Source organism: Sciurus vulgaris (assembly GCF_902686455.1).
Source record: "Sciurus vulgaris genome assembly, chromosome: 17".
NCBI lineage: Eukaryota > Metazoa > Chordata > Mammalia > Rodentia > Sciuridae > Sciurus > Sciurus vulgaris.
In genome coordinates, this window is record NC_136478.1 from 27,289,740 (window position 1) to 27,310,113 (window position 20,374).

The 20,374-nt window shown below is 44.2% G+C and overlaps 2 protein-coding genes across 4 annotated transcripts in view; one reads left to right on the top strand and one right to left on the bottom strand.

Annotated features, from left to right (window-relative positions):
• POLR2C (RNA polymerase II subunit C) overlaps positions 1-20,374 on the bottom strand; it is a 140,210-nt gene that overhangs the window by 25,736 nt on the left and 94,100 nt on the right. The gene's annotated exons all lie outside the window — the stretch shown is intronic.
• On the top strand, positions 11-17,345 carry CIAPIN1 (cytokine induced apoptosis inhibitor 1). 3 transcript variants are annotated; one of them, XM_079117923.1, is made up of 9 exons: positions 11-94; positions 5,288-5,473; positions 5,903-6,055; positions 7,310-7,386; positions 8,972-9,137; positions 11,161-11,234; positions 12,300-12,415; positions 15,204-15,285; positions 16,281-17,345. In XM_079117923.1, exons 2-9 carry the CDS (start codon positions 5,317-5,319, stop codon positions 16,389-16,391), a joined length of 936 nt encoding a protein of 311 aa, XP_078974049.1. In that variant the 5' UTR covers positions 11-94; positions 5,288-5,316; the 3' UTR covers positions 16,392-17,345. The 3 variants fall into 3 exon arrangements, with proteins under 3 accessions (XP_078974049.1, XP_078974051.1, XP_078974050.1); XM_079117925.1 differs by having other exon boundaries at positions 23-94; positions 5,298-5,473; XM_079117924.1 differs by having other exon boundaries at positions 48-90.

A 20,374-nucleotide genomic window follows, 5' to 3' on the forward strand; every position in this document is an offset into this window, starting at 1 on the left:
CCCTCTTGACTCCGTGGAGCCTCCCCCTCTCGCGAGAGGCACGAGACCCGGAGCGGGCGAGCGCGGAGAACTCTAGAGCCGGCCCTAGCTGTAAGTGAGCGCCCGACATTCCCTAACGGCCCTCTCCCGGCACCCCCTGACCCACATCCTCTCATTTCTCATTTCCAGCCCCGTCCCTAGGTGGGAATGTAGCAGGGCCGCTCCGTGGAGGACCCCGGCGGGCTTATGCCTCGGGAAGCAGGTGTGCGGGGCCGAGCCCGGCCCTGGACATGCTTGTCCTGGGGCTCATGGCTCTGTGGCTCCCTGACCTTCCTGGGCTGCCTCGTTTGTCGCGGAGCCCGCCCCAGGCACTGAGTGCTGAGGTGGGAAAGAGCTGAGCTAGGGTCCGGGAGACGGAGTCTGAGACCCGGTTCCACCTCGTAACGAACTCTTGTGACCTTGGGTCTCAGTTCCTCCGAAGTTTGGGTCTGTGAAGGTACCTGGCAGCAAAGCAGGGAAGCTTGGGGCTTCCAAAGCCAACAGATTGTAAATTCGAACCTGTGATTTGTCCGAACTTCCCAAGACATGATTTCCCAAACTTGCCAATAGCACGAATCTTCTAGGATGCTTGTTAATAAAACGAACACCCGAGTCTTTGTCGTGAAGAGTTGATATGGTGCCTAGGCGGCAGTCTTGATTTACCAAATGCCGCGTTTGGTTTGTAGGATCTGCAAGTTTGGGAGAAGCTGATTTTGTTGCTTTTTGGCATTACTAATTGGCCAAGAAACCTCCTGATGGCTCAAGGAGGTCATTGGTGTTGTCATTTAAAAATGTAAATGCAGAGCACCTCACTGGGCAATCGTCAGGTTAGGCTAATAGGAAGAAGTAAATGATCTTTGGATTAGGGATACAGGAGCGTGCAATTATTTAAAAAGTTGTATGCACACCTCAGCATCTAGTTTTTGTTTGTTTGTTTGTTTGTTTTCAAAATATCTTGCTCTCCCCTGCTTGGTTTTGGGGCAATGAGACCCCTAAGCCAAACCTGTACAAATTTTAAAGCCATATTTATGGATTTAGGTAAAGGATTTTTGATATCTCTCTCTCTCTCTCTCTCTCTCTCTGAGGCTTTTTTTCTTTTTCTTTTTATTTATTTTGCCATGCGGGTCCCATTATATTGCCCAGTCTGGTCTATAACTAGTGATCCTACTTACTTCGGTCTCTCAGTAGATGGGACTCTAGGCCTGTGCTCTGCCATTTTTTTCTTTCTTTTCTCTTTTCTCCTTTCTTTCTTTCTTTTTCTTTTTTCCTTTCCTTTCCATTCCTTTTTCCTTTCCTTTTTCCTTTTTTTGAGCTAGGGATTGAACCACTGAGCCACATCCCCAGCTCTTTTTTTTTTTTTTTTTTTTTTTTTTTTATTTTGAGACCAGGTCTCACTAAGTTGCTCAGGGCCTCACCAAGTTGTTGAGGCTGACTTTGAACTTGTGATCTTCCTCCCTACTTGCTGAAATTACAGGCGTGCACCACCATGTCTGGCTCTTGGCCATTTTCTTAAGAGGGTCCAAATACCTCAAGATTTGGTGCTTACTGACTTCCTTAAAAATAAGCAAGTATGTCTCCAGAAGTTATTCTCAAAACATCTGCTTTTATTGCCTGCCATTTTAGAAGAGCCATGGATATGTGTGTCTAACAGTCATTTGGAGAGGTGATCTAACAAACAAGGTCAATGATGTGACAATGACTTCTACACCACTTCTTCAGTTATGAAACTGGGTCCTGAGTCACAGCTCCTAAGAATGTTGGCTTAGTTGCTGGATTTTTTTTCTTATCTTTTTTTTTTTTTTTTTGATATATAAGTATTTTATATATAGAGAGAGAGAGAGAGAGACACACACACAAATCCACAACAGTTACACAAAACCGATGATGAAAAGTATCACACTTTGATCTTTAGGTATTTAAAAGAACGTTGTCAGGGTTGGAGTTGTGGCTTAGTGGTAGAACACTTGTCGGCATATGTGAGGCACTGGGTTTGATTATCAGCACCATATAAATAAATAAAAAGCAAAGGTCCATGGACAACTATATATGTGTGTATATATATATGTATATATATATATGTATATGTATATATGTGTGTGTGTGTATATATATATATATAAAATTTTCTCCTATTTTGTTTAGAAAACACCAACTGAAAGTAGTGTATCAGTGGTCCGCTTTGCTTTGAATCTAGCCATTGTTCTGCCACTGCAACTTAGTTTTTAAATGGACATGTTTCTTTCTCTCCCTCTCTCCAGGCTCCTCCCTAATCTCAGGGGAAACAGGATTACCTTTCTTCCCCATGTTAGGCAGAACAAAGTAATCCAGACTTTGGGGATGTACCAGCAGAGCCTTTGAGTCACCTCTTTAAAAGCCCCCTATTCCTACTGATGGGCAGAATCACAGCCTTTGGGATGGGAGTCCCCTGTTTCTCCTTTGCTAGCAGAGCATTAAACCATCTTTATCCTTTTTCTCAAAACCATGTCCTCATTGAATTGACACTGGGACAAAGACCTAATTTCAGTAACAGTAGGGGCTTTGCCTGTTTGGGGAAAATTAATAAACCTATTTTATGATCTCCTTTGTGCTGTAAGATTGGTTTTCAGAGATACAGAAAGCAAGGCATTTTATTTACATTCTTCTAATTTACTGACAATCCCTCAAGGATACTACGATGTCATGAAGTTAGCTCTTACACTAACAATGGAAAAGAAGTTTCACATAGCTCCCTGAGGAGTCCTGCTAGCAGGCATGGACAAGGATTTTATAGGACTCTCTAAAGCAAAGGCAAATGAACTAGCCACAGAAGTGGGGGCCTAGAGTACTTAGAACTTTTTTTGTACCAGGTATTGAACCCAGTGGTGCTTAACCCTGGGCCACATCCTCAGCCTATTTATTTATTTATTTAGTGGGGGTACTGGGGATTGAACTCAGGGACAGTTGGCCACTGAGCCACATCCCCAGCCCTGTTTTGTATTTCATTTAGAGATAGTCTCACTGAGTTGATTAGCTTTGACTTTGAGCTCCTGCCTCTGCCTCCGGAGCTGCTGGGGTTATAGGTATGCACCACCGCAGCCAGCTATTTTCTGTTTTGAAGTGGGTCTCAGTAACTTAGGACCTCACCAAGTTTCTGAGGCTGGCTTTGGACTCAAGATCCTCCTGCCTCAGCCTCCCAAGTCACTGTGATTCCAGGCATGTGCCACTGTGCCTGGCTTAGAACATTATTTTATTGAACTTTGGGTACCAGACCCTGCTGAGTACTTTACATATTATTGTTCATTATTTCGTATAGCAGCTTTGCAAAAATATGAAGTTACTGTCCTTCCTTTATTGATGAGAAGATACAAAAAGGCTAGTAACTTCCCCGTAGTCAGGTACCTAATAAGACCCAGTGATAACTAGAACCCTAGCTCCTTTATTTCATAACTTAACTGCCTAGCAATTTGTATTCTTGTCTTCTCTGACTGGTTCTTTTTTGTTTTGTTTTGGTTTTTACCAGTAATCAAAATCTGGGCCCCGCACGTGCTAGGCAAGTTCTCTACTGCCGAGCTTCATTCCCAGCCTACCCCGCAACCATTCCTCCCTTGCTGGTTTCTTTTTGTTGTTACTGAGAACTAAACCTAGGGGTACTTAACCACTGAGCCACATCCCCAGCCCTTGCCTTCCAGTGGCTGGGATTACAGGCGTGTGCCACCATGCCCTGCCCCTGTCTGGTTCTTAAGTATGAAATTGATCCCAAGTTAACAAAGATTTTGCAAGAGCTCTATTTCAACATCATGTGACAATTAAAAGCTTAAAAGTTTCAGTTCTCTATGGCATTCTTTTTAGGGATTTAAAACCTGAAATTAAATGACTAATGAGTACTGCCTGTCTGATGACACCTGGCATTCTTTTTCCGGGGTTTGTAGTCAGATCAGGATAACAAAGGGTGGGTGTTCACATGAGGACACTATATAAAAGGCACAGGAGAGAGAAAATGAGTTTTGGAATGGTGGAGCCACATTATGAAGGCTGAATCTACCAGGCTAACCTGTGTTGATTTTGCTCTAGAAATTAAAACTTCATTTCTGAAATGAGTAGCAGCAAAGCTCTATAGTATTAGGGGTGGACTCTGGCTAACAAACATGGTTTGTAGACACTTAGTTTTATTCCCTTTTTAATTTTTTCTTTCTTTTTTTTTCTGGTACTGGGGATTGTACCTTGGAGTGTTTTACCACTAAGCTGCATCCCCTTCCTTTTTTGTTTCTTATTTTAAGCCGAGATCTCAGTACATTACCCAGGTTGACCTTGAACTTGTGATCCTTCTGCCTCAGCCTCTAGAGTTGCTGGGATTACAGGCATGAGCCTTCATGCTCTGCTAGGAGATTGTCCTTTGAAGTGTCTGTGGTGACATAATTGTCTCTGAGTCAACCACTTCTGTTTCATTTATTTGAGCTATTTCAAGTCAAACTTAGTGACATTAATGTTTAAGAAAGGAGGAGTTGAGCAGACTCAGCCCTTGACCTAATTTCATTGTAAACACTTTATATACTTATCTGAATATCAAATGGAAGAGAAAGTTGACCCGTGGGGGGGAAATTTCCATAGTTAAAGTGTAGGAGATTCTAGCCCTTACTTTATCCACCTAACACTTACTGGTTGTGTGAGTTGTACATAGCTGCCTTAGTTCCCTTTCTGTAAAATGGTAATAGTATCAGTTTAAAGCTATTCTGAGGATCAGTTGAGATCATGTATGTAGTGCTTTGAATAGTCTGGCTCTAGTAAAGTTAAAGACGTAATTGATACCATTGATTGTTATAAATTTGAGGGATTTGAATTTTTAGACTTTGATGAAAGGGGAAAATATCAGTTTTTAATTTGCAAAATTTAAATGGGTTCTCTTTTTTAGAAATAGTAAGCTGTGGTCGAGTTATATCTCTCAATTTCTTTGCCTTCCTTGCTGAGTCACAATTCTGCCTAATTAATGCCCTGAGTGTTTTATAGTCTATTCATGCTGAGTTATCTCAAAAAGCAAATAATCTTCCTGTCGCCAACCTTCTTACTTGAATCTAATCTCCATTTCTTGACTCTGCCACATCAGGGTTCTCACCCCCTGCCTTAAGGTAATGGGTTCATTTATTCAACTCCAAAGTCTACAATAGGATTTCTGATGACATCAGCGTTCCCTGGTGGGAGGTTCGAAGTAGGTTGTGATTCTAATCGCTTGACGATAGTCCATGGGTTAAATTGCACTGCTGACTCTGCTCAGTCCTGATTCTCTTTTGACCAGTAGCTTTTAGGTCTGTCAACACTAGAGGAATGGCAAATTTTGGGATATCAGCTGGCCAGGTTGTGGCAGTGGTCTGGGATAAATCATCCCCTGTGGAGGCTCTGAAAGATCTGGTGGATAAACTTCGAGTGTTAACTGGCGATGGAGGCCAAGTGTCTGTGGAAAACATGGACCAGCTGTTGCAGTGTAAGTACTTCACCTGTTGTCCTCACTGGGAGTGCTGCTTGTGTGTAGTTCCATGACAGCTGATTTTTTTGTTTGGGGTGGCACATGAAAGTAGTGGCCAGTCACCTTTTTCACTTGAGCTATGTAGCAGACTTAGGGATAGTTGATTCGTGTATGTTCTTTTTCCTCAGTAGTTGTTCTACTTTTTTTTTTTTTTTTTCTTTTCTTTTTTAACTTTTTTACTTTCCTGAGCACATAAAAGAATATGAAATTAGTAAGTCTAAGGAGAGCAGGCAGAGCCTCATTGCCCCCTTACTAGTGATGGTGGTTTAATAGTGTTCACTCAGCAGGTAGGGTTTCACCATCCTGGAGCTTCTGTGGGGCTTGGGAACCGGTGGGAAGCTGCTTCTGGGTCTCAGGTGACTGCTGACTAGTCTTCTGTCTTTTCAGCTGCCCACAAGGAATCCAGCTTTGACATTATCTTGTCCGGTGTAGTCCCAGGAAGCATGACTCTGCACAGTGCTGAGATTTTGGCTGAGATGGCCCGGATCCTTCGGCCTGGGGGATGTCTTTTTCTGAAAGAACCAGTAGAGACAGGCGTAGGTAAGGACATCTTCACTTCAAAGACCAGCGTGTGATGGGGTTGGTGGGCATGCTTGCTGCATCTCTAAACAGGAGATATCATTTGGAGATCAGTATTCCCATCACACAGCCTCTCCTTAGGGATGAATTATTGATAAGGGCTGAGGAAACAGAAATTCCAATCGTTGGCTGACCCAGTGGGTAATATAATAGAAGGAGACTGACACCTAAAAAAAAAATGGGTTATTCAGCAGGTGAAAGGCCAAACTTTGGTGTGTCTGTAGCATGGAAAACAGCACAATAAAAAGGAGCCAAGTGATCTGTGTCAGCTTGAGTGGCTCAAGAGAAGTGTGCAGAGAGGAAAAGCCAGTCTCAACAGGTTCCTTATTGTGTATTTCTATTAATATTCTTGAAATAACAAAATTATTGCAACAGAGAGCACCTCTCAGTTTCCAGGGAGGGAGGAAGTGCACGTGGCCATAAAGAGTGCTTTGTCAGTTTCCTGGTCTTCGAGTGTGAGGGCTGTTAGCCTGGGCAAGATGAGGGAAGGGGTCCACACAGCTCCCTCAACACTTTCCCCCAGGACTGTGGGTTAAACCCAGGGCCTTGCACACGCTAGGCAAGCATTCCACAACTGAGATGTGTCCCCAGCCCAAATCTATAATGTTTCAAAATACAAAATTTTAGAATAATGACTGGAAGTCTGAGAGGGGTGAGGCAGATGTTGATTGAGGTGAGCCTAATGGCTGTGTCCAAGAAATAAAAACCTCTTTTTTGCTCAGTGGTGTAGGTGTTAGAGACATTTAATCATGGATCTGAATTTTAGCACTTTCCATTGATCTTTCAATCAAAATGTGAGGATGTATTTAATCAAATAAAATAATAGAAATGAAAGGATTTTGAAATGTATAGAGATATCCTTTACTTTTGTGGAACTAACAGACATTCTTTGTTGGAAATTTAAACCCTTGATGACTAAATATAATGTTTCTGATAGAACTTCACAAAGAAAATACTTCTATTTCTCTGCACTTTGCAGTTTATAACATTCATTATCCAACATCCCCTGGAGGGGAGTTTTCAAGAAACAGGTAATAAGAAACAATAATAAGAGGATAGGTAAGAGCACTTCGAACACCACAGGAATTTTCAAATTAAAATGCCATCACTGTACTCTGCATACTCTGGAAGCAGGGGCTTGCCTGCCCCCTGCACAGGGAGGACCTTTAGAATTTTTCCTGTTCTGACTATTAACTGGGTTTCTCCTCTTGGCAGGTAACGATAGCAAAGTGAAGACAGTGTCTAAACTGTGTTCAGCTCTGACTCTCTCTGGTCTTGTGGAAGTGAAAGAGGTATGCGTGCACATAGACCACTTTATTTGCTGTGAATTAAAACCTTGGGTGAGCACATCAAGCCTGCCTGTTAGAATAATTGGGGAAAGTAACATGGAATGAGGAAACAAGGTGAGACTTGCTGTGCGTGTGAGGAACTGTGGGAAAGAGATCTCTTTGAAGAGACTCGGCAGGACCCATGGGGCCACTTGTTCTGCTTGCCTAGGAACTGTTTAATGGTGGTGGTAGTGTGGTGGGGAGAGCAGATGCCCTGCTGCTTCCCACCCACCTCTCAGTGGACACAAATCCTAGACCTGAGTGAAATGCTATCGTCTAGACCAACGTGCCACCGCTGTATCCAGGCTGGTCAAAGTTGAGGGAATATCGTATTTGTGGCCATTCAGTGGAGATGTTCCAGTGCAACCGAGGTTACATGTCCGTACTCTTCTCTGATGCTAACATTTTCTTGGGTGTATAGAGGTAAATGTTATTCTGTGCTAGCTTATATCTGACTTCTTGTAGGCCTCAGATTTTTTATGCCTTCCTTGCTTATTTCTCTTTTAAGATTTTGTGTGTTTGATTCTAAAGTAATGAATGCTGATAAAGATTCAATTTATCCTGAAGAATATAGAATGTGAAAGTGACATCCCAGTCATTGCTCACACTTCCCTCCCTCCAGCATTTTGTGCATCTGTTCAGTTCCTCCTTTGTGTTTACCAGCGTATACTCTGTGTTTTATATGCATGTACTTCTTTTTTATGTAAACAGCGTAGTCTGTGTAGTTCAGTCACTATATTTTTGCCATCTTTAAATATCTTAGACACTTATTCACCTATTTTTCCCTTATTTTTGTTAATGATGTAACAGTATTCCATGACACAAATGGACCATGATTTATTTAACCATTCAAAAATAACATAGAGCTGTCATCCTGCTCCCCACCTTTTCTATCTTTACTATCCGCTACTTCTTAAGGAACATAGAAAGGATTCCTTTCCCCTCTCTCTTTTAGGATATAAATTTCTACTGTCTTCACTGTACCCATGCTTCTCTATGATTCAACAGAACTGTGTCTGATTCATCTTTAATCATAATCATTAAACACCCACAAAGACTAGCATAGTGTTTTGTACCTAATATTTCATAAGTGCTTTAAAACTTTCCAAAGATAGGCTCTCAAAGCAAACATGCCAACAAAACTGTAGTCTAGGGTTCTGATGAGTGAACCTGAACATGTCATGAAGAGCAATGTTAGGCCAGGCCTGGTGGTGCATGCCTGTAATCCCCACGACTTGAGAGATTGAGGCACGAGGATCACAAGTTCTAGGCAAGCCTCATCAACTTGGTCCTAAGCAACTTGGTGAGACTGAGTCTCAAAATAAAAAAAAAATTAAAAGGTCTGGGGATGTGCTCAGTAGTTAAGCTCCCCTGGATTCAGTTCTTAATACAAAAAAAAAAAAAAAAAAAAAAAGGGAGAGATCAGTGTTACTTTCTGCTGTTATATACTTAATACACAGTAATGAGTGTTTAACCCTGAGTGGGTGAACATAGTAAAACAATTGATGAGAGATGTGCAAATTAATCCCTTTGATATCTTGAATTCCAGCTGCAGCGGGCGTCCTTGAGCCCTGAGGAGAAGCAGTCTGTCCAGGAACACCTGGGCTACAACAGTGGCAGCCTGCTCTCTGTTCAGATCACAGGCAAAAAGCCAAACTTCGAAGTGGGTTCTTCTAGTCAACTTAAACTTTCCATCACCAAAAAGTCTCCTTCTGGTAAGTCTGGCCTGGTGACATTCTTCTGTGTGAATGGGCCAGGGAAACGTGAGAAATTAAGCGAGCCATCTGAATATTTTTAGAGGATTATGCCTTTGATCTCTGTCATTTCCAAATTGCAGAATGCTCAAATATTTTTAACCTGGGTAATATTAGGATCCAGGCCTGACATAATACATAGCTATTGTCTAGCGCAGCCCCTTCTGCACCAGAGGACACTGAGGCTTCATCGTTCCCGAGGCTGGAGCCACGTGTTTAGTCAGTGAAGTCTTTCTAGGCCCCAGAGGTACAGTGTTTATCCTCATGGCAATGGCAGTGGACATTCGGTGTCCAGTTTCTGTTCCCACGGCTGTTTTTCATATGCCTATTAGGTCAGCTTTTCTTACTTTGAGGGTCCTATAATACCCTTTTTTTTTTTTTTGTATGGGGATTGAACCCAGGGGTGCTTTACCACTGAGCTGCATTCTCAGCCCTTTTGCTTTTTGTTTTCAGATAGCATCTAAGTTGCTGAGGGTTTTGCCACATTGCCAAGGCTGGCCTTGAACTTGTGATCTTCTTGCCTCAGCTTCCCAAGTTGCTGGGATCACAGGCGTGCCCCACACGCGCAGCTAATGGTCCTACTGTGCTGTTAAAACTATTTCTTCTGCCCAAAAAATCGTGCATGCACGTGCACATACTTTGCCACCTCTCTCATCTTTCTTACCATGTGCATTTGTTTGTTTATTTTTTGCAGTATGGGGTATTGAATCCAGGAGTACTCTCCCACTGAACTACATCCCCAGCCCTTCTCATTTTATTTGAGACCAAGTCTGGCTAAGTTATTAGAGCTGGCAATGTGAACTTTTCAATCCTCCTACCTCAAGCTCCCAAGTAACTGGGGTACAGGCATGTGCCACCATACCCAGCCCTATCACAATTTTTAATGTCTGAATTTTTGTCCCATCTGTGAGAAATGCAAAACTTGATCAATATTTACCAACACATCCATGTCGCACTGTTTTGACTGTCTGGTCTAAATCTTAGGAAATCCTTTGAAATCTGACTTTTGGATTCATGGTTCTGTTAGATGAGCACAATTAGATGAGGCATGGAAAGTCTGAGCACCCAGTTGTGACATTAGTCCCTGGGGGGCTGCACTTGCCTTTCTAAAGGCCTTTCTGAGGATTTGCCCACACTGGGTCCCAGGCCTCAGCCCTCTCACACCCTTCCTTGCATTCTTGTGACCTAGACAGAGAATCAGGAGGTTTGAGGCATGTCTGCCACTATGATACCTTGCCACCAAGAGCTCTAGGGCATAATAACAGATATAGATGAGGTTAGGTTTTGCTATTTATGAAGTCTTTATGAATGACAAATTTCTCATTTAATCCTCAAAATAGGTAGAAGGAACCCTGTTTAGCCCCATGTTACAGGGTGGGAAACCAAGATATCAAGTAGGAAGACTGAATAATAGAGGTTAAAAACTTTGGACAGACTTGTAGTTGTGGCCTCATTAGCAGTCTTTAGTGTCTAAATCTGTTTTCACAGGTTTAAAATTAGAATGACAAAAACCTCATAAGGTTGTTAGCAAGACTGAGTTAGATGATGAATATAAAGTGTTGTTGTAGTGTCTGTACAAAGGAAGTGCTTAACATATGATTTCTGTTAGTGTCATGAGTGGTCAGCTCAAGGTCACGCCTCTTATGTAAGTGATCCAGCTGGACCAAACCCAGCTCTTCTGACTCCCCTCCAGTTATTCTCCATAGAGTCTCCATAGAAACTCTTACTTATGTGGCCAGCACAGCGTCACATGCTTGTAATCCCAGTGACTCAGGAGCCTGAGGCAGAGGAGCACAGGTTCAAAGCCAGCCTCAGCAACTTAGACCCTGTCTCAAAATAGAAAGCAAAAGGGGCTGGGGACTTGACTCAGTGGTAACGTACCCCGAGTTCATCCCTGGTACTCAGAAAAGAAAAAGCGCATATGTGCATGGGTAGTTTGTTGCTGTCTTTATGGAGTTCTTTTTCTTTTTTTGGTTGCATTTAGTGAAACCGACCGTGGACCCTGCCACTGCCAAGCTCTGGACCCTCTCAGCCAATGACATGGAGGACGAGAGCACGGTGAGTTGGCACTGAGGTCACTTGCCCCTCCTTCTGGACACCACTTTGAGTGTGAACAATTATAGTTTGGAGTGAGCTTTCTAGACTTGTAGGTATGAATGTATTTAAAGTCCAGCATTGTGGTTGTGCCAGTCACTGGTGTCTTTGATTTGAAGGACACTCCATGTTGGTAGCATTTTAAATTTATTTTTTTGTATCTCCTTTCCCCTCAGATTCTCTTGTTCTCACTTTGCGCAATATATCAAGTACTTTTGTGAACATGTATAAACCAAAAGAGAGTTTGTGAGCTGAAATGTTTTTGTTGGCCCCGTTGGACAAGTCACTGAATGTTCACAGTCTTAAAAGCAAGACTTTGAAGCAGGGTTTGCTGGTACATGCCTGTGATCCCAGCTACTCAGGAGGCTGGGGCAGGAGGATTGCAAGGTCAAGACCAGCCTCAGCAACTTGAGACCCTGTCTCAAAAAAAAAAAAAAAAAAAAAAACAAACAAGGGAACCTCTGGGATCAATCCCCAGTACCAAAAAACACAACAGTCCTTGCAATCATTGATCAGCTCCATCTAAAATAGTTACTTATTTCTGTGCCTCCGTGATTAAAGTTAGAGTGATAAGTAGTACAGGTCCTAGTTCACACCGTCATACAGCTTGCAGACCAACTATCCACTTGTTTACAAAAAATTGGACAAATATATGTTTCTTTATTTGACTTTGGAGTTACGTGGAAAATATTTCACTCCCTTTTTCCTGAGGGTCTTCATACATTGGACTGAGTATGACACTTCTCTCTCTTCGCTGCCTGCTTCCACCCTTCCCACAAATGCACATATATATTCCCCCTCACATTGCTGGCCAGTCTTACAGCTATTCTCATGTAAATTATATCCCAATTCCCTTGCATGCATTTTTGTGGACAGTGGGCCTCTTGAGTGTGTGTCCTGTTGAGCATGAGGATAGAGTAGGTGCCTTCTTCACACTGAACTGTGTTCATTTGCTGTCACATTCTGTGATCACTTGAGCTTCCATTAGAGAGACCATGACTGTGTCACTAATTGCTTTGAACATTCCAGGATCTCATTGACTCAGATGAGCTACTGGATCCAGAGGATTTGAAAAAACCAGATCCCGCTTCCCTACGGGCTGCTTCATGTGGGGAAAGAAAAAAGAGGAAGGCTTGTAAGAACTGGTAAGTGCTGGAGTAAGTTGTCACAGTGTTGTACTCTTTCGAGACCTTGTTTATTGTGAAATGTGTATTGTGTAAGGGAATATATTAAATAGGTACATTGTTAAGAAGAATGAACACCCATGTCCTGATTGATCACCCAGCTCAAGGGAGAGAAGTGTCACTGCTACCTTAGATGTCGACTGTATGTGCTTCCTCAGCTGCATCTTCTTCACCCCACCAAGAGGTTACTGTTCTCACTTTGTGTTAATCATTCCTGCTGTTTTAATTAGTGCATAGTTAATTGCATAGAATCATGGGTTTCATTGTGTCATATTCATATATGCATATGACACTTTGATCATATGTGCTCCTTCCTGTGGTTTTTGATAGTTGACCGCCTATGTGTGACTCTCCAATGTTATTTTGTTGTAAAGAGCCGAGTAGAAAAGGAAAGGTCACCGTTCAGTATGACATGAAGGCCGCCGGGGAAGATCAGCTGAATGAGGTCTTGGGTCATAGTTTGGTCTCAGCCTTTGTGAGAATCTGGAAGAGCCCCTTGCAGGACAGTGAGAAAGAACCCTGAGAGAATTGGAGGGAACCAAGGGCACAGTGTGGTAGAGTATTGGGCAGGTTTCAGGAGTGTAGTCGGTGACGCGTCAGGGAGGGGGCTGCTGCAAGCTTGCTGCAGCCCAGGCTCTACTTTTGGGAGTGGATCAGAGCGGAGGCGAGGGTCCTCAGTGGATGTGGGCCTCAGAGTGTGGAGTGGAAAAGTTAAATGCCACCAGTGCATGTTTGCCATAAGCCAAGGACGGAAACTGGGCTGGCTTGCCTGGCCTCCAGCTCACACGGTGTGATGGTGGCAGGGAGCATGGTGGTGGCAGCTGTGGTGTCCGTCTCCATGTGACCGTGTCACAGCGCTGACATCTGGCCTCTCACTTCTCTCGTTTCCTGAGAGTCCCTCCTGCTCTCATCTAGGTAGCTTTTGTTTCTCGTGTCATGCGTCCTCTTCCTTGGTTTCTTCTGTGTCAGTGGAGTGAATTCCCCAGTAGTACTTTTTGAATCCCTACTTAGGAGTTAAGTTTTGTTTGTTAGTTTTTAAGACTTTTGTATGTGTGAAAATGCCTTTTTCCTACGCTTGGGTGATTGGTAGTTTGAGTATAGAAATGTAGGCTGAAAATTATTTTCTTACTTAGTTTTGGAGATAGTTTTGTAGTTTTCTTTCTTCAAATGATTTTGATAAAATATCTGAGGACAGTTATCTTTGAACCTTTCTATAAGACCTTCTTAATAAAATCTTTCTATAGGACCTTCTTAATAGGACCTTTCTATAAGACCTTCTTTCAATAGACCTCTCTATTTTGGAAATTTATGGAATCTTCTTTATCCCTGCTATCATTTTGTAATAGCACATCTTAAATAATGGTCTATTTTCATGCTTTGCACCAGCCCCTCAATACATATTTTCAGTCTAAAAAGTCATGTTCATGGTCCTGGGAAGTATTATTTTATTTTGTTCATAAGTTTTGTCTTGTCTCTTTGTTTTCTTCTCTTATAGTTTTCATAGTTTTTGAAATTGGGAGATTTCTTCATTTGTCCTCCAAAATCTCTTGGTATTTTATTCCTACTACTATGATTTTAATTTTTTGCCTAAAACATCCTCTTTTTCTTTCATTGATGTGAATTCTTCTTTTGAGGGTATCAATAATTCTTTCCCTTAATTTTTTCCCTATATGCTCTTTCTTCCAAGTTGTCTTTTCCTAAGCTTTGTCTCTGACTTCCATGTGAGATGGAGGCTTTCATAGGAGGTTGGTAGGATTCTTCATGGTTAAGAGTGGAGGGCTGGGGTTGCGGCTCAGTGGTAAGAGTGGAGGGCAGGACTGGGGCTGTAACACAGTGGCAAAGCGCTTGCCTAGGACGTGTGAGGCCCTGGGTTCGATCCTCAGTACCATATTTTAAAAAATGAACAAATAGACGTACTCTCCATCTACAACTATAAAAATAAATTAGAAAAAAAAAGAGTGGAGGGCAAAAGGCAGTTGACTGCTGAGCCTGTAGGTGGATCTTTTGTCTGCTTTATTGAGAGAAGCCAGGCGAGCCTCCGGGGGACAGTCCAAACTCTTTATCTTTGAGCCTTTCCCCTTTTAACCCTCTCGGGAGGCCCTTCCTGCACCTCCTCTTGGCTCTGATGCGCAGGGCCTGATCTGTCACTGTGGTCCCCCTCTTCCTCTCTGCTTTGGTTGCCAACGCTGCATCAATGCTGTTTCCTTGCCAGTTTTCTGTCATTGTGGCTTTAGGTCTTTGCTGAAGTTTTGGCGGGGTTGGAGGGAAAATGAAACTGGGGGTGCCTGCTCCAGTTCATCCTCTGAACCTGGAAGCCTTGGTGTTGGTATTTTACATGTGAATGGAACGGTGACTGTTGGCTATAGACTTATTGGATTGTCGTGATTTTCTTTATAATGTGCAAGTTTCTATCACTTAGGAGTAGAACTCCAGAATTTTCCCTGTCTTGTTCTTGAATTTGGAAAGTGCGGCAACACTGGGTCTGCTTCGCACAGTGATAGCAGGCTGAGTAGTGTCGCCCTCTATAGCAGGGCACTCCCCAGCAAAGCCCCACCCGCCACCTGCTTCCCCATCACTGTCGCCCAGCAGCCTCCTGCTTGGGCTGTTGTCTGCCAGACCCTGCAGGCATTTGGTCGACACCCTGGTAACAAGAGAAAAGTCTTAGAGCACATTTTGTGTCTAAGGTGTTGTTGTGGATTTGGACTTCTGGGTGGTGGCATCTCATTCATCAGCGACTGTTTTCCCCTAGCACCTGTGGCCTTGCAGAGGAACTAGAAAAAGAGAAGCTACAGGAACAGAAGAGCGCCCAGCCCAAGTCAGCCTGTGGAAACGTAAATATCTGGATCATTACTCAGCGTGTACATTACCCCCAGTCGTATCAGGCATCACCCTAAACTAAACAGACTGGCTTCACCTCTGAGGGACCTACTCTCAAGTGATTTAGTAATGGGCCATCATGGAAAGACATGTTAGGTGGTAATGGGAAGAGGCTTTCTCCTTAGCATGCTCACACAGTCACTTCTATTTGGGGCCCTTTTCTTTTTCTTTTTTTACTGGGAATTAAACCCTGGGCCACATTACCATTGAGCTACATCCCCAGTCCTTTTTCTGTATTTATTTATTTTAATTTGAGATAAGATCTTGCTAGGTTGCTGAAATTGACTTTTGTGTGTGTGTGTGGTGCTGGGGATTAAACCCAGGGCCTTGAGCATGTGAGGCAAACACTCTACCAACTGAGCCATATCCCCAGCCCCTGACCTTTAATTTTTTATCTTCCTGCCTCAGCTTCCCAAGTCACTGGGATTGTAGGTGTGCACCTCTAGGCCCAGTTTGGCCCGTTTCTTTCTACCTCAGAGTAGACTTGGGACTTGATGTTATTCAGCCTTTGGGCTGAGCTTGGGTATGATTTGAACTACTTAGACTATAGACATTTGACTGGGAATGGTGGTGCATGCCTGTGATCCAGGGACTTGGGAGCCTGAGGTAGGAGAATCGTAAGTTCAGAGACAGCCTCGCAACTTAGGCCCTAAACAACGTAGCAAGACCCTCACTCAAAAGAAAAATAAACATGGCTTGGGATATGGCTCAGTGGCTGAGCACCCCTAGGTTCAATCCCCAGTACCAAAACCAAAATACTATAGACATGTGACCCGTGAAGGTATATTTACTTGGCCGTTATTTTTCATGCAACCAGAGATCTTGAAAACTCTTAGTATTTGTTTCCCAACTGGATCTGCAAATGCACCCAGACCCTCTTCCTGGCCTGCATCTCTGGGATGAGCTGGCTCCTGGGTTCCCCATGTGATTGCCTATTCTCTCCTGACAGTGCTACCTGGGTGATGCTTTTCGCTGCGCCAACTGCCCCTACCTTGGGATGCCAGCCTTCAAACCTGGAGAGAAGGTGCTGCTAAGTGACAGCAATCTTCACGATGCCTAGGAGAGACCCCATGGGACACATCTGCTCCTCCAACCAACTCCTATCCCTCAGATCCCACCACTGTGGCTCCGCCCACCTCCTTGGATTTGCTGACTCTCCGTTGGAAATCCCTTTTCAGGGAGGGTGCTTGTAGACAGGGAAGCTGGCTGTGGGTACAGTGGTGTGTAGTGCTGCTATTTATCCAAAGACCAAGGCTTGGAGAGCCTGGCTTCCTGCAGTGGGGACTTCTTTCCTCATCTAGTGTTAGGAGAAGGGAGCATGCACAGGAGCATGTTCTTACAGAAGCATTGGCCAGACACTCTTTCTCAGACATCCTTGGGTATTTATGCTCTGGGACAAGCTCCAGGCCCAGCCACTGTCCTAAGCTCAGTTATCTTGCCACCTACCTGTCTGCCCAAGTTGGTGGTTTACTTGATATGCAGATCTTAGTAACGAGTCAACTCTCATGTCTCAACACCAAAGGAGTCACTCACAGGTTGCTGTGATCCCATCCCACGTCTCTCCACCCCCTTTCCTCACCCTGACTTTAGTGTTGCATCTGTGTCCTATGTCATTTCTGTTTGTCTGTAGGTATTAAACTTGCATACTTCTGTGTGTCTGTTGTAAAGAGAGGGTATATACGTGTGTGTGATATCTGTCACAGCCATCCACAGTCATTATGGACCATGAAACTGTCTTTCTGGAGGAACTTTGTGTCCCCCACAAATAGAGCCAGTGCTATGAAATGTGGCCTCTTTCCTCTACTGTAGAAGAGTCCTGGTTGATAAGAATTTGGAGAGAAGCAGGACAGAACATGGAACCAACTGGAAGTCTCTGAGCAGGAGAACACTTTATTCTCCTCACCACCCACCCACACAAACCTGGAATCCAACTTGCCAAATATTTGAAGAGATTGTGTGGATTTAAGAGACCTGGATTTTTACATTTTGCCAGTAAATAAAAGTGTTGATTTGATTCTCTCAACTTGCTTTTGCTTACCTGGTCCCCTGCTGGAGTTATGGCTGTGGCTAAATTGTAGCTGGATTCCAAATCCCTTGTGGGAGGCAGAGTTTGGAGACAGCCATTGACCCCTACCCTTGTGTGACCTGGAGTTTGAGCAAGACCTGTGAATGCAAGGGAATCTCCCTCCTGGGATTAGGAGAGGCTCTGTGGCAAAGGCAAAAAGATAATTAAAATCCTGATGAATTTAATGAAAAGGGAGATGAGCCTGCCTGGCAGTTGATCCTTTAAAAGAACTAGAGAAGGAAGAGCTTGCCTTACTGGCCTTGTAGAAATCAGCACCACAGTGTGAAAGGCCCAGGGGGCTAGAAACTTAGTGCAGACAAGTCACCAGCACACAGTCCTCATGAAAATGGAGACCTCTGTCCCTAACTGCCAACACCGGCAGCTTGGAAGAAGACTTGGAGTTCCAGCTGAGAGCGCAGCCTCGATGCCGTGATGGCAGCCTTCTGTGCCTGGACCCCAGACAGACACCGAGGTAATAGGGCTGGTTGTAGCTCGGTGATAGAGCACCTGCCTGCAACGCGCGAGGCCCTGGGTTCCATCCCCAGCACTGCCAAAGAGATGAACATGCTGGTTGCTGGAGAAATTGAGAAAGGAAGATAATAGGTGTGTTGAACAGCTGTGTGTGGTCATTTCTTGACACAGCAACGAGAAACATGAGCATGTTGATCAAGCTGCAGAGCCTTCTTGAGTTGCTCCTGTGTAGTTGCCAAGATGATGGACAAACATCTTAACCTGGGAACAAGAGATCATAAACCAGAGAGCTTTCCAGGATGGGTTTAGCAAATGCCAGGAGCCCTTGCTCCTGATGCTTGTCCCAGGCACTGCTGGTGAAGACCGGTGCTGCAGTAGGACCCTTCAGGGGGCCATGTTGGCCACCTGCTGCTACATCAATCCACAGGGGGCAAGCAGGGAGCCAGCCAGCTCAGCTGGGACCACGGAAGGAGGGGAGAGGACTTGCTGTGAGCAGGGCACAGCTGGCCTTGGAGGCTGGCTGCAGCTCTGCCTCATGAGGGCACAGAGCAGGGGACTCTTCTCTGACTTTGGAAGACCACAATTTTGAGGGCAGGTTTTAGTGTTTTGCAGGCTCACAATATTGAAGCCAAAAAGTAGTCTCAAATGATTACCAAATGAATCTGTTTGCATTTGAGGAAACAGACCAGAAGGGTGGCCTGTTGCCACCAATCACCTGAGGACCCTTTAAAAGTACAGATGTCCATGTCCGCGGACACTCAGTCAATAGACCTAACATGGTGCTGGGGATCTTAGTTGTTTTTTTTTTTTTTTCCTCCTTTTCTAGTATGGGGGATTGAACCCAGGGGTGCTTAAGCCCTGAGCCACATCCCTAGCCCTTTTTGGTTTTTATTTTGAGACAGTCTCTTAAATTGCTGAGGCTGGCCTTGAACTTGCGGTCCCTCTGCCTCAATTTCCCAAGTTGCTGAGATTATAGGCAGCACCATGCACTGGCTGTTTTCTTAACTTTCTAAGGTCTTTAGCTCAGAACCTGAAGGTATGCATTTAGGATTCTGCCTGCCCTCTTCTGAAATATTCAAAAGCAGGAAGTGGAGTGGGCAGCGGAGCGAGCCATACCTTCCTTAGGGTGAGGGGCAGCCAGGAGTCGGAAGGGGTTTGAAGGGTGGAGGAACAGAGGGGAAGGCACAGCCACAGGCCTGCTCCGTGGAGGTGCCCTTGAGTTGCAGGATTACCGCCTGGTTGTAACAGGCGTCTGGTAGGGCTGAAGGGACACTTCCTGGTGCTGGAAGCACCTTGACTGTTGGGCTGGAGGAGAGAGGCAGAGCTCACTGTGGGACAGTGGGACAGCTTCACACATGCCTGGCTGTGCTGGGAACGGAGGGAGAGGTTGTGGCCAGGTGGTAACACACTGTTGGTGGGATCAGCTTGGGCATTCATTGCTGGCTGCATATTAGAGTCACCTGAGTAACTTCCAAAACAAAAATAAAACCACCTATGCCTGGGTTTCCCTTCCAAAGACCAATTAAATCAGACTTTCGGAGCGGTGCCTAAAGGCAGCTATTTTGCAAAACTTTCCCAAGTGATTCTAAAGTGTATCCAGGACAAGAACCACCGCCCTAGCAAAATTCCTTCACACATGCATCAGAAGATAAACTAAAAAATATCCAAAGCAGCAGTATTTGTCAGAAGAGCCTGAAAATCACAGAGGATATCAACAAGAAAATGGCTGGGTGAGTGGTGGCTACCTGCCGGAACGCTACAGCAGTGGTGCACTCCAGCGGTGCACTCCTGTATGGAAGCCCCCAAACAGCAGCAAGAGCAGAGCACAGAAATGTGTGGGCCACGTTATCATGTATATGAAGTTCAGAAGTTCAGGAACATTCAAGGTGCATCAGTAGATCATTAAGGATACACATATATTCATAAATCATGCACAACACACACAGGTCCAAAATTAAAGAAGCTCAGGGAGACTGGCAAACACAAGATTCTGGACTACAGTTGGTTCTGGAGGGAGATGGGAGTGGAAAAAGCCTTCAGAGTAGCAGGAAGCTCTTGCTTTTTTTTGGTGCTGAGGAGGAAACCTGGGGCCTCACACATGCTAAGTACTTGCTCTGCCACTCAGCTGCTCCCCAGCCCTCAATGGTTTTGTCGAGCTGGGTGGGGGGTAGACCGTGTTTAATTATTGGCTTGTATGTCTTACACATGGATTATGGTTTTTGTTTATTTGATTTTTGTGGTACTGAGTATTGAACCCAACAGTTCTCTACCACTGAGCTACATCCCTAACCCTTTTTGATTTTTATATTGAGATGGGGTCTGACTGAGTCACTGAGGCTGACCTTGAACATGTGATCCTCTTGCCTGAGCCTCCCAAGTAGGAGGCAGGCACCACTGCACTCGGCCTCACACATACACTATGTATGTCATATTTATAGAAAACTTAAAAAAAAAAAAAAAAAACTAGGACAAAACTCAGTCTTAAGTAAAAATGTCAGCAGGCTAAA

What these genes read in the sequence shown, in the direction of transcription:
- CIAPIN1 (XM_079117923.1), top strand. Translation starts at nt 5,317, where the DNA reads ATGGCAAATTTTGGGATATCAGCTGGCCAGGTTGTGGCAGTGGTCTGG. An exon ending in GTCTTGTGGAAGTGAAAGAG is followed by an intron (nt 7,387 to 8,971) that starts GTATGCGTGCAC and finishes CTTGAATTCCAG; the next exon opens with CTGCAGCGGGCGTCCTTGAG. An exon ending in AGGAAGGCTTGTAAGAACTG is followed by an intron (nt 12,416 to 15,203) that starts GTAAGTGCTGGA and finishes GTTTTCCCCTAG; the next exon opens with CACCTGTGGCCTTGCAGAGG.